Source organism: Moschus berezovskii, chromosome 23 (genome assembly GCF_049115385.1).
Source record: "Moschus berezovskii isolate FMDL1 chromosome 23, NW_MosBer_1.0, whole genome shotgun sequence".
NCBI classification, from domain to species: domain Eukaryota; kingdom Metazoa; phylum Chordata; class Mammalia; order Artiodactyla; family Moschidae; genus Moschus; species Moschus berezovskii.
Window position 1 is genome coordinate 39,201,945 of NC_142482.1, and position 15,644 is coordinate 39,217,588.

Sequence of the window (15,644 nt, forward strand, 5' to 3'; positions counted from 1 at the left end):
TTCCGGAGTGGTAACCCTGCAGGCTTTAGAGCGTCCCGCCAACCTGCCCGCTTTGCGCAGGCGCGGTCAGGGACCCAGGCCGCGACTTGGAGCTAGGTGTAGGGGGTGTGGCCAAAGGGCTGTGGGGTCTCTCGCGCTGGGTAAGGGGCATTCGGGAAGAGTCAGTTGGGGGCGGGAAGGGCTGAGAGGGGGTTCGGGGTGGGTTCAGGGGTCCACAGGGCGGAGAGGTGTAAGGGCAGGGTAAAGGAAGAAATGAGGTGGTCAGAACAGGCTTAGAGCTCAGCGTCCAGGAGGGCGAAGACTCAGGAGGATCTGGGAAAGAGGAGGGAGGGAGAGCAGGCTACTGAGACATGAGAGGGTGAGGGGCCAGCATATTTCCTTCAGGATAAAAGCAAATAGTGATGTAGGGAGGGATAGGGATCCCAGATTGGGAGAGAAATAGATGAATTCGGGTGGGAGGGTGCGGAGGTCTTGACAAGACCTCTCTCTGCTCTAGGACTCTGGAGAGGCAGGTGGGAGACAGGAATGGAAGTTTTGAAGGAACGATAGAGAGAAACTGAGTGGAAAGTTGCTGGCACGGTTTGGATGAGATGTCCGACACTAGCTGGCTTTTCTGCTAAGGAGTCTAAGCTGCCTGGATTCCCCCAGGGGTTCTGGGGAGGCATCCTGTGCTCCATGTGGCCACATTCATCAGGGGCCAGGCCTTGGGCCAGCGCTTTGATAGGGAAGGACCCGGGAGTCATGGCTTGGTGGTGTCTGGATGGGCTTCCCCAAGGCCTTGGTGAGCCATGGAGAGAACTCTGGAGACTGGGCTCACGGCCCCTGCATCGCATACCTCATTTGTCACCTCCATCCAGGAACTGCAGAGACCATAGAAACTTAAGGAGGAGGGTAAAGGCACTGTCCTGAATTCTAAAAGTATGAGTAAAACTTCACAGCCCCTCAGCCTGTCTCAGTAAATTCTCTCCACCTCATGGCTGTTGCCATAGTCTGTCAGGAACCAGACTGAGACAAGCAAGGGATCTTGGGATACTTCCTGCTTCTTTTGGAAAGTAGGATAAGAAGAGCTATTGTTTGATAGACTTGGCTGTTATTTAAGGATTATGACTTATTATTGTAGGGGCTCTCTCTTTGGAAGGAGGCCTGAAAATTGAATTGGAGTGTCCTTGTTTCTCCTGTTGTTCAGGGGGGCATAGATGGCTGTACACCGACTCTAGAGACTTCAAATAATGTGGAGATGTTTCGACCTTCAGGTCAGTGGGACCTGGCATGGGGACTGGTGATTGTGTCTCCCTAGAGAACTGAGTATCTTTGTCCTTATGATTCTTTAGGTTCCACTGGGCTGATTCCCCCATCCCACTTCCAAGTTCGGCCCCTTCCAACACTGCCAAGAATGGCTCCCACATGGGCCTCAGACACTCCCCTGGTCCAGCGCCCAACCCATCAAGATGTCTTAGAGAGGCGGCCAGACAACCAGAGACCTCAAGTGACCATGTGGGAACAGGAAGTTTCTGGCAAAGGGCAGGAACCAGAGTGGAGAGGCAGGTATGGATCTAATGTTACTGTTCTCTTGGACTTGCTTGCCAGTGACCCTTCTTCACTGCAATAGAGTCTTTACCCTATTTCGACCCTTAGTTCCATAGTTTGTTCTTTTTTTTTTTTTATAAGCAATTGTTGGTGTCTACAATGCATAAGTAATAGCAGTGTGCGTAATGGCAAGCCACTCCAGTACTCTTGCCTAGAAAATCCCATGGACAGAGGAGCCTGATAGGCTGCAGTCCATGGGATTGCTACGAGTCAGACATGACTGAGCGACTTCACTTTCACTTTTCACTTTCACACATTGGAGAAGGAAATGGCAACCCACTCCAGTGTTCTTGCCTGGAGAATCCCAGGGACGGGGGAGCCTGGTGGGCTGCCGTCTATCGGGTCACACAGAGTTGGACACGACTGAAGTGACTTAGCAGCAGCAGCAGCAGATGCTAGGGACAAAGATAACAAAAATAAATAAGAGATCCTTATATCAAAGAATTTAAAATCCTAAGAGAAGAAGTTGGTTGACCCCCAGCTGATTGCACAAAGCATAGTATAAGGCAGGCTGAAGAAGTGTCGGCTGGATATACAGACTGCGCACTGTAGTAGTATGAGTTCATGTGGTGGAGCTGGTCATGCTTTCTGTCAGTGTGTTGTCTATGAAAATTCTTTTTCTTGATGTTTCATGTGAGTCTTTTCCCAAATGTACTGGAACATCCCTCTGCCATTTTGTTCTTGAGCAGGATTGCAGTTGGGTCTACTTTGGACCTTGTCAAAGGGAAGGAAGCAGGATGATGAAAGGGGAGTGTGAGAGCGTCAGGAGATGGAGACTCTCTGTGGCTTGTTTGGCTACCCCCTAAGGGTCCTTTGTCCAGTCACTTAATTTCTGTAGGCTCCAGATCCTGTAAAAAAGTGTTGGAGAGTCCAGTGGTTAGGATTCCAAGCTTTCACTGAGTAGGACATGGGTTCAGTCTCTGCTTTGGGAACTAAGATCCCACAAGCTGCACGGCACAGCCGAAAAAAAAAATTTTAAAGTGCTGTGGTTCTGGGCCTCAGTGAGGGAACTGTGTCAAGAATCATCTTATAAGCTGGTTTCAGCTCTCTAGAGGTTGGGACTTTGTGATTTATTGAGGTGCTGCCCTCTCAGACTTCTCATGCAGGATATCTAATAGTTAAATAATCTTAACTGGCGCCTGACCTTGCTATACTGATACTAGAAGCCATCGCCTCTCTTTGTACCTCCATCAGACTTTTCCCTGCCCTTAAGTCAGAATTCAGCAGTCTCAGTGTCCTTCGGACTTCTCCAGTTCAGAATGTGTAGCCTAATGATGTGCACATGTGATGGTTAACATATCTGCCTGTATTTTGCCTTCGAGAGAGGTTATGGTCCATGAACTCAGCTAGCTTTTCAGGTCCTGTGGACCCAGATATGCTTAGTAGGGCTGCCTTGAATGATGATGGTGACGGAATGCAGAGATCCCCACGGCCCAACTTCATTCCCTGCTATCTCTCCACATAGGAGTAGAGGGATCCTCTCCTCCAGTCTCCATTTATGCCTTGGCCGCTCTCACCACCAGACTAACCTGTTTCACCTATGCTAACCTGTCTCTGAAGGTCTGTGGAGCTGGCAGGGTCGCAGGCCCTGAGCCAGCAGGCTGAGCTGATCTCTCGGCAGCTGCGAGAGCTGCGGCGGCTGGAGGAAGAGGTCCGAGTGCTACGGGAGACCTCGCTGCAGCAGAAGCTGAGGCTGGAGGCTCAGGCCGTGGAGCTGGAGGCACTTGCACGGGCGGAGAAGGCTGGCCGCACTGAGGCTGAGGGCCTGCGTGCCGCCCTGGCTGGGGCCGAGGTTGTCCGGAAGAACCTAGAAGAAGGGAGCCAGCGGGAGCTGGAGGAGGTTCAGAGGCTGCACCAAGAACAGGTAAATGTGCGTGTGGGGAAGGCTTGGCTGCCCAGTGGGGAGCTGGGTGGGAGCTCCCCAGCAAAGAGCAGGCTTTGCGGGAAAGAGTGATGAGGTATTTGGTGAAGGTAAAAAATACAGGTGACCTGGAAAGAGGGAGAACTTGGGTGTGTTGGTCTTACTCAGATTACCATTTTCCACTCAGGTGACCTCCCATCACCTGAATCCCTGCTTCTTCTTCCAGGGGGAAGTAGTTTGTCTTCCTACTTTACTCCAGGTACCCAGTTCATCTGGGAGCATTGGGAAGGGGAGTGAGGGGTGTGGGAAGGGTCCTGAGGTGAACTGGGAAGGGGAGATTATTCAGTCAGCAGGCATGTATCCGTGCTTCCTCTTTGCCATTCCTGAGACAAGAGTTGGGACACTGGGGTGAGCAAATCAGTCAACTCCCTGTCCTCGTGGGTGGAGCTGACAACCCAGTGGAAGACACACATATTCAGTGCCTTATTTAACTATAAGTAATTAACTGTGATCGGGAGAAGCACTGTGAAGGAGGACAAAGGAGCCCCACTGGTCTAGGGGCTGGGGAAGGCCACCCAACCAGTCGATGTGTTTGGAAATGGAACCATAAAGATACTGAAAGAAAATGAGGGTGAATTCCTTTGTGACTTGGGAATGGGAAAGACTTTCTACCTATGAATCAATCCAGAGCCATTAAAGAAAAGATTGATATATATTGACTTTATAATACCAAACTTAGGAATGATAAAGTAGAATCAGAGGGTAAATCATGGGCTTCCCTGGTCGCTCAGCTGGTAAAGAATCCACCTGGAATGCGAGAGACCTGGGTTTGATCCCTGGGTTGGGAAGATCCCCTGGAGAAGGAAATGGCAACCCACTCCAGTATTCTTGCCTGGGAAATCCCATGGGCAGAGGAACCCGACGCTACAGTCCATGGGGTCACAAAGCATCAGACACGACTTAGCAACTAAACAACAACAAAAGGGTGAATGATAAACTGGGGGAGAATATTTCCAGGTCATACCACAATGAAAAGTTAATAGCCCTACTTTGTAATGTGTGCCTAGAAATTGATAAAGGAAAGGCAGCAATCCAGTCGAAAAATGGACCAAGGAGATCGTTCAAAAGAAAACTATTTTCAGTTCATGAAAGATACTTAACGACAAGCAGCCGACATTTGTGTTAAATCAGAGTTGGCTGGTGGGTAGGCTTGTGGGGAGGCGATGGGGCTGGTGCATGCAGATGTGCATAAGGAGGAGCCCAGAGAGGCTTGAGCACAGGCGACAAGATGGGCTCTGGGGCTGTGCTGGCGTGTGAGGCCCTGGACCCATTCACCTTTATACTTTACCTTAAGAGCAGTGGGCAGCAACTGAAAGGTTTCGACAAGGAAATGACATGATCAGATTTGTATTTTATATGTAGAAGTTTTGTGATTCATGTCCAGAAAGCTCACAGTGACTGTGGTATGGAGATAGGGCTAGAGGTGGGCAGGCCGGAAGTGAGGGCAGCCACTTCCACTCCTTCACCCGCCACAGCATGACTCCTTCAGCGTATCTGACACCTTTACCACTGCTGGCGGTGCTGTGAGAAAGGGACAAGCTCCCTGCCTTCCTGGGGCTTCCTTCTGGATGGCAGAAGTAGATAGTAAGCAGGTGCAGAAGCAGGATCATTTTGTAATGATAAGTGCAGGAAGGGCACGAACAGATGACAGGACCGGGCGGGTGGTGGGTGGGGAGTTGCGGCCCCAGGAGGCGATGTCATGGAGATCTGAGGAGCTGGGGGAAACAGGCCTCTGGGTAGACTCTGAGGTGGGAAGGAGCAGACTTGTTGGGGGGGTGGACGATGAGAGAGCACTGTGGCTGCAGCAGAGTGGGCAGTGGAGAGACAGGAAGTGAGCTCAGAAGCCAAGACATGACACAGGCTTCACAGACCCAGGGAAGAAGCTGGTCTAAACGCTGCGGGAAGCCACTGGAGGATTCTGAGACCGGTCAAGTGATTGTTGCCATTGTCCAGGCCAGAGACGAGGTGGTTTACCTTAGGCTGGTGCCGCTGGATATGGAGAGAAGTGACAGTGTTCTGGGGGGAGACCTGACAGGAACTGCTGATGGACTGGAGGGTGATGGGAAGTGAAGCGCCAAGGATGGTCTCTGGTTTGCCGTGTGCAGTTAGATGATTTCTCGGGTGATTGTCCAGGGTCATAGAAAGTGGGAGTGAAGGCCAAGGTTAAAGTGGGGGCAGATTTGGAAAGCCCAGATTTGGGCCAGCCGGCCCCGCTGAGCCCTCTCTTCTCTGCAGCTCTCCTCGCTGAACCTGGCTCACCAGGAGGCCCTTGCCAGCTGGACAAGCAAAGCTGGGGGACTGGAGAAGTCTCTGAATAATCTGGAAACCCTGCGGTCAGGGGAAACCAAGGAGCTGGCCGCGGCCCAGAGGGAGGCCGAGCTGCTGCGGAAGCAGCTGAGGTGAGGTCAGGGGGGTGGGCGACCCAGGGAGGAAATGGCAGTTGGTGGGTTGGTGGGGAAAGTGGGTCTCCAGGGTGGCCCTCTGATGGCTACTCCGCTCCCACCCCAACCCTAGCAAGACCCAAGAGGACTTGGAGACGCAGGTGACCTTGGTTGAGACCCTGAGGAGGTATGTGGGGGAGCAGGTCCCTCCGGAGGTCCGCAGCCAGGCATGGGATTCAGAGCGACAGGAGCTTCTAGAAACTGTTCAGGTGAGAGAGTGCCCGGCCTGGGACGGAACAGGAGGGCTCAAGTCCTGGGCAAGGGCCCCTGGAGAAGAACACAGTCCCCGGGAGAAAAGGCAGTGCCATCGAGGGGTGCACAGGTTGGGCACCACCCGAGGGCCACTGGCAGACCTGACTGAGGTGGCTGCCCTCTCTCCCCACCCCGCCCGCAGCACCTGCAGGAGGACCGGAACAGCTTGCACACCACCGCCGAGCTGCTGCAGGTGCGCGTGCAGAGCCTCACGCATATCCTCTGCATGCAGGAGGAGGAGCTGGCCCGGAAGGTAGGCCCCTGGCCCAGGCCCCTCGGCCCTGTGCGCGGGAGGGGTTGGTGTGCCACTCCCAGGACGTGCTGACATCTTTCTTCCCTTGAACACCTCTCTTTGCTGTGGCTCCTGATGCCAGGGCAAGGTAGGAGAAACCAGACCCACCTCCTTCCTCTGCTCCCCCAGGAGCCCACACTCTCCCTGCTTCCTCTGTCCGCAGGTTCAGCCTTCAGACTGCCTGGAGCCCGAGTTCACCAAGAAGTGCCAGTCCCTGTTGAAGCGCTGGCGGGAGAAGGTGTTTGCCCTCATGGTGCAGCTGAAGGCCCAGGAGCTGGAGCACAGAGAATGTGTGGAGCAACTGAAGGGACAGGTTGCCTGGAGCCCACTTCCTCCCATGCTCTCTCCCAGCTCCTTGCGGAAGGGATGGCGTTTATTCACCAGATACTTGGGTGGCTCCCCTGTGCTGGCTGCACAGCCCTGAGCAAAGGTCCACAAAGACTTGCTCTCATGAGGCTTACACTTTGTGAGGTGGGCCGGCTTAGGTAGGGTGGTCGGGGATGGCCTCTTCCAGGAGGTAACAGAGTTCTAGGACCAGTGGGTGGCATGGGCCGAGGCTATGGGTCCTTTTGGGCAGGTCACAGGGCAATTCCTCAAGGTGTGGGCACATGGAACCTGCTTTTGGAAGGAAACCTGGACTCAGACTCCATTCTCAAGAACTGGGCTTCTTGTCTCCCAGCGTGGCCGCCTTTCAGAGACCTCTGCACCTGCCCCTCCCTTCCCAATGCTTCCCCACTCCCACCTTACAGCTTTCTGTTCTGGACCTGCCTCCTCTCCTTCCCCAGGTGACAGAACTCCAGGAAAGAGTGGAAACCCAGTGCCAGGAGCAGGCCATCCTGCAGCGCTCTCTGCAGGACAAAGCTGCCGAGGTGGAGGTGGAGCGGATGGGTGCCAAGGTCAGCGTCTGAGACGGGCAGAGGCTGAGGGAGGGTAGGGAGACCCCAGACAGGGTACCCCTTTCTTTACCTCATCCTTCCTAGGCCCTGCAGATGGAGCTGAGCCGCACTCAGGAGGCCTGGCGCCGGAGGAAGGAGCAGACGTTCCCAGCGGAGGAGCAGCTGAGGCTTGTGGCCAATGCTGTCAGCAGGTATCGGGGGTGGAGGGTGGGTGGAATAGCGTTCCCGCTTCCCCAGCTTCCTGGGCATCTTGAGGTTTAAGAGCCTCGGGCAAGCGGTGCTGGAAGGCTGGTTGTCTGGCGGAAGCAGGGCTGGATGTATCTAGCCCTGTAAAAGTCTGTGTGTGTTTTTTATGGGGCACCCCCCCACCCCACCTTGCCACATTCTCATCAGGGTGACTTGTTATGACTCCTGCCCACTGCATGTTTGGCTGAGATGAGGTTAACTTCCTCATGCGGTTAATAACAGCTTGAGCTAAACAGAGGACCTGGTAGGGGATGTAAGAGATGCGGGTTCGATCCCTGGGTCGGGAGGATACCCTGGAGGAGGGCACGGCAACCTGCTCCAGTGTTCTTGCCTAGAGAATTCCTTGGACAGAGGAGCCTGATGGGCTACAGTGCATGGGGTTGCAAAGAGTCAGACATGACTAAAGCAACTTAGCACAGCACAGGAGGATCTCCACCTTCAGAACTGTTCAAAGATGGGGTGTATAGACGCTTGATCTTTCTTTAAAATTTTGCAGGCATGCCCTGTTGAGTTGGGAAAAAATGTAACCTATTTTTTTTTTCTTTTAAAGTTGAACACCCACAGGCATACCTTGTTTTATTGTACTTTACTTTATCATTCACAGATATTGCATTTTTTGCAAGCTGAAGGTTTGTGGCAACTCTGTGTCAAGCAAGTCTATTGGCACTATTTTTCCCCCAACAGCGTTCTTTTCAAATTAATGCTGTTTTTAAATGTTTAGTTATTTCTTAAGACATAGTGCTATTGCACACTTAATGGACTGCAGTATGGGATACGCATAACTTTTAGAAGCACTGGGAAACCAGAAAATCTATTCGACTTTTGCTTTGCTGTATTTGCTTTGGTGCAACGGTCTGGAACTAAACCCACAGTATATCTGAGGTCTGCCTCTACTTGCTTACTGGATGTTCCATCTGTTAATAAAGTGTATGCCAGTTTCCTTTTTAATCAGTGGCAAGCCTGTCTCTCATACCAACTTCCTAGGTGTTTCCTTCACAGCTATTGTAGAACCTTTAGAAACTAGACTGCTGAGGAGAAGCGCAGGTTTCTTTGCACAGGTAACAACCCATCCTCGGCTTTGGATGTCGGCTTCAGCTTCTCTTCCCCTTGGGCTGATCGCCCTTCCCTACTTTCTCCATGTATGTAGCAGCACAGGATAGAGGGGTCGAGTCCTTTGGGAAATGAGGTGGGATTGAGGGTTTGGTGACCTCGTGTCCTCTCCAGCTTTCAGACCTGGCTCCAGGGCACCATGGCCGAGGTGGAGCGCGCCGTAGCCCGACTGCCCAGTCTCAGCAGCCGAGTCAGCTACGCTGTCCGCAAGGTCCACACCATTCAGGGTGGGTAGGACGACTGCCAGCCGTGCCCTGCCCCTGCCCCTGCCCCACCAGCTCTCTCATCCTCCACCTACCCTCCTGCCTTCTCCCCGGTCTCAGCATCTCCTTACGCCCGTTTCCCCTCCTCTCTGCAAACGCACCGCTCATGCTCTTGCCTTTCCTCCCCAGGCCTGATGGCTCGAAAAGTGGCCCTTGCTCAGCTGCGTCAGGAGAGGTAAAGTCTGGGCCACTCTAGATTTACTGGGGGGCAGGAGTGGGACTTTAGGGTGTTAGTTGCTGGGACCCAAAAAACACGAGGATGGAGGAAGGATAAGGGCTTAGGGGTCAGGCAGCTGGGTGATTTCCCCCATCTCTGTTTCCCTTCCTGTCTCAGCTGCCCGCCACCCCCACCAACCACAGACATGAGCCTCGAGTTGGAGCAGCTGCGGGAGGAGCGGAACCGTCTGGACGCAGAACTGCAGCTGAGCGCCCACATCATCCAGCAGGAGGTGGGCCGGGCCCGGGAGCAAGGTATGCCTGGTGCTTGCAAGTCAGTGAGCACGAGCTGGGGGCCGAGTCAGGGGGCCTCAGGGAGGAAGAGGAGGAGGGAAGAGCTGGGGTCTAGGGCAGGGGGGAGCCTGAGTGGGCATCTCCTCTTCCCAGGGGAGGCGGAGCGGCAGAAGCTGAGTGAGGTGGCCCAGCAGCTGGAGCAGGAGCTGCAGCGCACGCAGGAGTCCCTGGCCAGTCTGGGGCTGCAGCTGGAGACAGCTCGCCAGGGCCAGCAGGAGAGCACAGCAGAGGCTGCCAGCCTCCGGAAGGAACTGACCCAGCAGCAGGAGATCTACGGGCAAGGTGTGCAGGAGCGGACAAGGGCAGTCCCGGGGTCAGGGAGCGGTGGGAACCATGAGCCCAGGCTCCCCTGACACCCTGTGTGCACCTCCACCCCAGCACTGCAGGAGAAGGTAGCTGAAGTGGAAGGTCGGCTGCGGGAACAGCTCTCAGAATCAGAAAGGAGACTGAACGAGGCTCGCAGGGAACACACCAAGGCTGGTGAGAGTGGCTGGGATGCACGAGGGCTTCCAAGAAGGAGGAGGTATTGAGGCATGAGATTATTGTCGAAACTATTTTGAAAGCTTTTTCTGTTTGAAGTGTGCAAGTCATGAAGTTATCAAGGAAGAAGAATTCTCAAGTGGTAAACACACCTGTATAGCCAGTGCCCAGATCAAACAATAGCACTTGACCAGCCCCAGATCCCCTCAGCTTCTCCCAGTCACCCCCCTCCACAGAGGCAACCTGACATACCAACAATTACCCCCAATTCTTATTGGGAAGAATTTCAAACACTTAGCCAAGTTAAAAGAATCATGAAATGGATACTCATCTGCCTTCTCCCGTTAGAGCAGCAGTTTATAACCTTTGATCACATTTCCTGTCTGTCTGTATATTTACACATATTGATATATATATACATTTTGAGGGGTAGTTATTGAGAGTAAGTTGCAAACAACCTGAATACTCAGCTGCATCTCCCACAAGGAGAATATTTTCCTATGTAACCTCAATACCATGGTCAGACTTTAAGAAAATGAACTTGAATTGCACAAAATCTGATATCCAGTCCCTATTCAGATTTCCCCTCCAGCCCTCCAGGAAGCTTCAGGGATGGGGGAGGTACTTTGGGTTCATAGATTCACAAGATTCTAGAGCATAAACCACCCCTCCGTCTGTACAGAAGAGACTGAATGCCACAAAGTGTCTGTGGCTCCCTGAGTTACAGAGCTGGGGACCCAGTGTGCCCGCCTGTCCTTCTAGGCTTGTGTTCTCTGTGCCTCGCAGCCTCTGGGCTGCCAACACCCATCCCCTCTGTGACCTGGCTTTCCTGCAGTGGTCTCCCTACGCCAGATCCAGCGCAAAGCCACCCGGGAAAAGGAGCGGAACCAGGAGCTCCGGCGCCTGCAGGATGAGGCCCGGAAGGAGGAGGGGCAGCGGCTGACCCAGCGCCTGAAGGAGCTGGAGAGGGACAAGAACCTCATGCTGGTAGGAGGCGGAGAGGCTGGGCCCTTCTTGGGCTGGTTGGGGAACAGAGTTGTGGAGAGGGGAGGGGGCCCTGCCTGGGCTCGGTGGCGTTTAACCCTCTCCTTCCCAGGCCACCTTGCAGCAGGAGGGTCTCCTCTCCCGTTACAAGCAGCAGCGACTGTTGGCAGTTCTTCCTTCCCCATCGGATAAGGGCATACCTGTGGAGCCCAGCCCGAAGCCCTCAGAGTCTTCAGCACCCACACCCCCGGCAGCGGCCCTCTGCACCAAGGAGTCCATCAAAGGTAAGGGTCGGAGGGCAGGGGGACCCTGGGAACCTTTCCTCCAGACACTCTGCAGGGCTTGAGCCTTGTTCTCTGTGACCCTGGAGGCCCACAGCCTGCCTTGGGCCAAGAGCTCTCTCCCTTCTAACCCTCCCACATCTGGTAGCAGCCCTGTTCCTTGGCACTGTGACTGTGACAGCCTTGTCCACCTCCTGTCCCTCCAGGATCCCTTTCTGTCTTGCTCGACGACCTGCAGGGCCTGAGTGAGGCCATTTCCAAAGAGGAAGCCATTTGTGAAGGGGACAGCCAGACCTCTTCTTCAGTCTGCCTCTGACCAGCTGTGAGGACCAGGGGGATGAGGATGGAAGGGGAATGGGTCGGGAAGGGGACTTCCTCCAGCCGCCGTCGGGGACACCAGCCGCCAAGATGTCATGAATTCTCCCGTGGCTCAATAAAGATGACAACAGTAGGAGTCATGGTTTGGACAGTTCTCTTTGGGAATATAAGGAAATTTTCTCCCTTAGCCGCTCCTGTCCAGGAAATGTGAGAACCAGTCCCTCATACAGCTGTTTCTCTAGATGGTTCCTCTTTCAAAACCCCTTTCCTAGGCTGCCCGGGAGGTTTTTGGAGAGGTTCCAGGTTTTGTTTTATTCTTAACTTTTGTTTTAAAACTACCTCTGGAAAATGGTCAGGGCAAGGGCACGAGGCAGATAAAACATTCACGTGCTCAGCAGGAATCACAGAGCCAGGCAGCGTCCTGCCTTGGAGGGGGGGGGGCCCTGGTGGGTTTGATTGACGGGTGGGTCCCTGCTCCCGAGATACTTTCCTTCTGGTGGGAGACAGACGACGAGCAGGTACCTACATGAACAAACGAGTATTTCAAACAAGTGCTGTGAAGACGAAAAAATGACAGTGACAGAAACTAGCTGTGTGGGGAGGGGAGGCTTTAGATGAGGGGACAGGCAGGGCTTCTCTCAGGAGGGATGTGCTGCCGAGGCCGGAGTGAGGTAAGGAGCAGGCTGTGCAGCCACCTGGGAGAAGCACGAGGACGGATAGGTCCTGAGGCTGGAGGGAGCCCAAGGGAGGGTGCCGCAGGGAGAGGCCAGGCCTGGTGGAGCTTGGGTTTTACTCTAAGTCAATAAAAAGCCCTTGGAGGGACGTTCTTGGTGGTCTAGTGGCTAAGACCCCACACTCCCAACGCAGGGGGCCCGGGTTCGATCCCTGGTCAGGGAACTAGATTTCTTCATGCCACAAAAGATCCTGTATGCCACAACTCAGACCTGGTCCAGCCAAATTAAAGTAAATAAATTGACAGCCCTTGGAATACTTTTTAAACTGACAAGAGCCACATAGTTTGACTTACATATTTAAGAGACCTATCAACTGGCTGTGGAGGACGGGTTTGGGGGCACGGGATGAGGAAAGAGGAATGAAGTCTGAAAAATTGAGCCGCAGGGGACAGTGGTATTCCTGACCAGTGGGGAGCAGACCAGGTTGTGGAGGAGGTGAGTTCAGTTTTGGACATTTGCTTCTAAGCGGCTCGTGAGACACGCTCACAGAGGAGTCCTTGCTGTGGAAAAGTTCAAGGGACATCTCTGAGCGACTCAGACCAGACAGACTGATGTCTGAAGGATGAGGGGAGAGAAAGGGGTGCAGAGAGTTCCCACCAAGGACCAGGGGAAGGGCGGTGAGGATTCTAGAGGGAAGCGGAAGAGGCTCAGGTGCCAGAGGGAGCTGACGCAGCTTCTTCCAGAGCCTCTGGGTGTGACTGGAACCAGCCCTGGGGTGGGGAGAAGGAATCAGGATGTCTTGTACTTCCTCCTTCACCTGCAGTCAGCCCAGGTGGCTCCTGCATGAAATTCCTCATGTGTCACTACTTGGGAGGCCCCCTTCGAGCCTGGAGAAGGTGTATGCTGGGGAGTGCAAATTCCAGGAAGAACTGAACCCCAAGAGAGGGTTACCCTGGGGTGGGTGGAGGAGGCTCGGTGTACCAGCTGAGATGGCCCTGGCTGTGTCCCAGGTGTTCGAGAGAGCACCCCCGCCCATCCTCTCCCTCCTTGTCCCCCCAGTTGCCCGCCCTCTGCCCCGCATCCTGCCTCTCAGCCCCTGTAATTACACTGCTTCCCCACGCATGCTTGCTCCCATTCCTTGGCTTCCAGGGACCTCGAGGGATGAGAGGTTGAAGTCCCTGTTATTAGGATTTGCTGCAGGGTGTGTATGAAGGGGGACATGAAAACAAGGGTGGGGTGACCAAGGTCTAGGTCATCGATAAAGCCTGGGTGGCTGGGTCCTGAGCTGGGGGACTGAAATGAGGGACGCTACATCAGTGGTTACACATCAGCCATGGCCTTCCAAACGGGTTTGACCAGTCAGGTTTGGATGCAATTCCTTGTGTGACAGGGCTGGCCCCTCCCCAGAGATCAGCCTCCACCACTCCCTCCTACCCTATAAAGTCTCTTAGGGTTTCCAGGCTCCCAGATTCAGCTGACCCCTCACTTTGGGGGCCAGGAGATAGCCAAGATGCTCAACTGGAAACTCCTGGGGATCTTGGTCCTTTGCCTGTTTGCTGGAGGTGAGCTGGGAACAGAGGCCTGGAGTGTGATTTGGGGTGATGGGGGACAGTCAGGATGAGGCGAGGCTGGGATGGATGCGTAAGGACAGGGAGATTCTGGGAGATCCTGGGAGATGCATGTGAGGGGCAGAGTTAAGGGGATGGAGGTGATGTGAGTAGGTGCATTTTAGCACAGAATGAACATTTTGCTGGTTTGGCTTTAGCTCCATGTGGCGATTTAGGTTAGCATTCAGGTGTGCAGGCAAGTGTTCATCAGAGCTGGGGTCTCTGTTAAGGGGGAGAAGGTCATTGTAGAGACGGGATCTGGGTGCCACATGGGGCCAGGGTGTAGACAGTTTGGGGACCTCAGACATGTATAGGGGTCCTGCCAGTGGGGTGTCCCAAACAGGGTTGGATGGAGCTTATGTGGGGAAGGGAGGTCATGTCAGTTTAAAGTCGGTCCAGTCAGTAGTTCAGGACAGGGTTTCATGTCATTTTAAGATCGTGTTGGTATTCTGCGAATGCGTGGAGAGTTACTTTTGAGTTTTGTTTGTAGGATCAGCTCAGGCTGTGTATGGTCCATCGCAGAGAGGCGAAACTCCTGGGGTCCTAGGGCCTGGGAGAGGGGGGACCCTCACAACCTCTTACCTTCCTCCTTCCTCCTCTACAGGCATCTCAGGCAGTGGAGACCCCGCTTCCCCCTCATCCAGAGAGAGCTCAGAGGAGGAGGGCCCTCCACCATTGCCTCAGGGTCCCCCAATCCCTGGTGACCCCTGGCCAGGGGCACCCCCTCTCTTTGAGGATCCTCCACCTCCAGGCCCCAGTCGTCCCTGGAGAGACCTGCCTGATTCTGGAGTCTGGCCTCCTGAACCCCCTAGAACTGATCCCCCTCAACCTCCTCGGCCTGACGACCCCTGGCCCGCAGGACCCCAGCCTCCAGAAAACCCCTGGCCACCTGCCCCTGAGGTGGACCACGGATCTCACGAGGAGCCAGACCTTGACCCACCCAGGGAGGAGTACAGATAACGGGGCCCCCAGAGGCATCCTGGATCTCTGCTCTCAAACCCGTCTCTACCCTTCTGATTCTGCTTGAATTCTCCCCAATTTAGCTTAACTCCTTAATTCCTTCCCTCATTCCTTCAGTTTTATTTTGAAGATGTTGTCCATATTTTCTGTCCCCTCTTGAGATCGATATTTAAGCCCCACTTTCCCTCTCCTTTTTTCTCTGACAGCAGAACATCCCTACCTCCACCTCCCACCTCCTCTTCCCCACCCCTGGAACTCAGGGGCAGGGCTGGCAGCACTGTGTTCTCTCTGCTGCCACCTGGTGGCCAACCACTGGGAACAGTCAGGAGCTGATAGTGCTTCCATGAAATGGAAAAATAAAAAACCATGTTTTCTTAATTTTGACTCTAGGCTGCTTCTTTGCCAATGAGCAGGTCTTTGAATGTTCAGATGCACTTGTCACAGCCACAAACCTACAGAGACCTGGAAGTCATCTGAGTTCCTGTCTTGCCCATCTGCATAAGGATGGGGACTCAGCGGGAGGAAGGTTGGAAATGCAACTCTCAAGAGTTACAAGGAAATTCAGACCCATTCTGAGATCCCTATTTTGGAGAATGAGAAACCAAGTTAAGTCTCTCTTTAATTAGTTGATGGTTTGCCTACTCTGAGTGAACATGATAACTCTCCATGGGCTTTCATGGGGAGGACCAGGTTTTAAGGGGGATCAGTTTCCACAAACATATGTGTTCCTTCCTAAAATTAATCTTGAGAACTGTGTTTTCCACCTGCCTCTATTAACTGTTCTCCCACTAGACAGAGGAAGGCTGAGCTCTCTCACCCACT

The 15,644-nt window shown here is 53.8% G+C and overlaps 2 protein-coding genes and 1 long non-coding RNA gene across 8 annotated transcripts; 2 read left to right on the plus strand and 1 right to left on the minus strand.

Annotated features, from left to right (window-relative positions):
• The first annotated feature begins 18 nt into the window (after positions 1–18).
• CCHCR1 (coiled-coil alpha-helical rod protein 1) lies at positions 19–11,709 on the plus strand. Of its 6 annotated transcripts, none has more exons than XM_055406770.2 (18): positions 19–140; positions 1,187–1,253; positions 1,332–1,545; positions 3,148–3,451; positions 5,744–5,907; positions 6,023–6,158; positions 6,344–6,454; positions 6,657–6,806; positions 7,279–7,389; positions 7,474–7,580; positions 8,860–8,972; positions 9,138–9,183; positions 9,343–9,479; positions 9,612–9,800; positions 9,897–9,998; positions 10,834–10,985; positions 11,095–11,266; positions 11,470–11,709. In XM_055406770.2, the coding sequence occupies exons 2-18, from the start codon at positions 1,238–1,240 to the stop codon at positions 11,577–11,579; spliced, it is 2,334 nt and encodes a 777-aa protein (XP_055262745.1). In that variant the 5' UTR covers positions 19–140; positions 1,187–1,237; the 3' UTR covers positions 11,580–11,709. The 6 variants fall into 6 exon arrangements, with proteins under 6 accessions (XP_055262745.1, XP_055262746.1, XP_055262744.1 ...); XM_055406771.2 differs by having other exon boundaries at positions 21–140; positions 1,121–1,253; positions 11,137–11,266; XM_055406769.2 differs by having other exon boundaries at positions 22–140; positions 1,121–1,253.
• Positions 2,016–3,273, minus strand: LOC148774147 (uncharacterized). Its single transcript, XR_016036016.1, has 2 exons — positions 3,136–3,273; positions 2,016–2,435 (listed from the first exon to the last, which is right to left on the minus strand). It is a non-coding gene; the product is annotated as an uncharacterized LOC148774147 (long non-coding RNA).
• A 1,971-nt stretch (positions 11,710–13,680) lies between the features above and the next one.
• Positions 13,681–15,200, plus strand: PSORS1C2 (psoriasis susceptibility 1 candidate 2). The gene is made up of 2 exons (XM_055407123.2): positions 13,681–13,817; positions 14,467–15,200. The coding sequence occupies exons 1-2, from the start codon at positions 13,766–13,768 to the stop codon at positions 14,820–14,822; spliced, it is 408 nt and encodes a 135-aa protein (XP_055263098.2). The 5' UTR covers positions 13,681–13,765; the 3' UTR covers positions 14,823–15,200.
• The last annotated feature ends 444 nt before the right edge of the window (positions 15,201–15,644 follow it).

Bases quoted from the DNA above. Each gene is read 5' to 3' on its own strand.
- PSORS1C2 (XM_055407123.2), top strand. From the start codon at position 13,766: ATGCTCAACTGGAAACTCCTGGGGATCTTGGTCCTTTGCCTGTTTGCT. The intron at 13,818-14,466 runs GTGAGCTGGGAA...CCTCCTCTACAG, and splicing joins CCTTTGCCTGTTTGCTGGAG to GCATCTCAGGCAGTGGAGAC.
- CCHCR1 (XM_088831092.1), top strand. From the start codon at position 586: ATGAGATGTCCGACACTAGCTGGCTTTTCTGCTAAGGAGTCTAAGCTG. The intron at 9,999-10,833 runs GTGAGAGTGGCT...GCTTTCCTGCAG, and splicing joins CAGGGAACACACCAAGGCTG to TGGTCTCCCTACGCCAGATC. The intron at 10,986-11,094 runs GTAGGAGGCGGA...TCTCCTTCCCAG, and splicing joins GGGACAAGAACCTCATGCTG to GCCACCTTGCAGCAGGAGGG.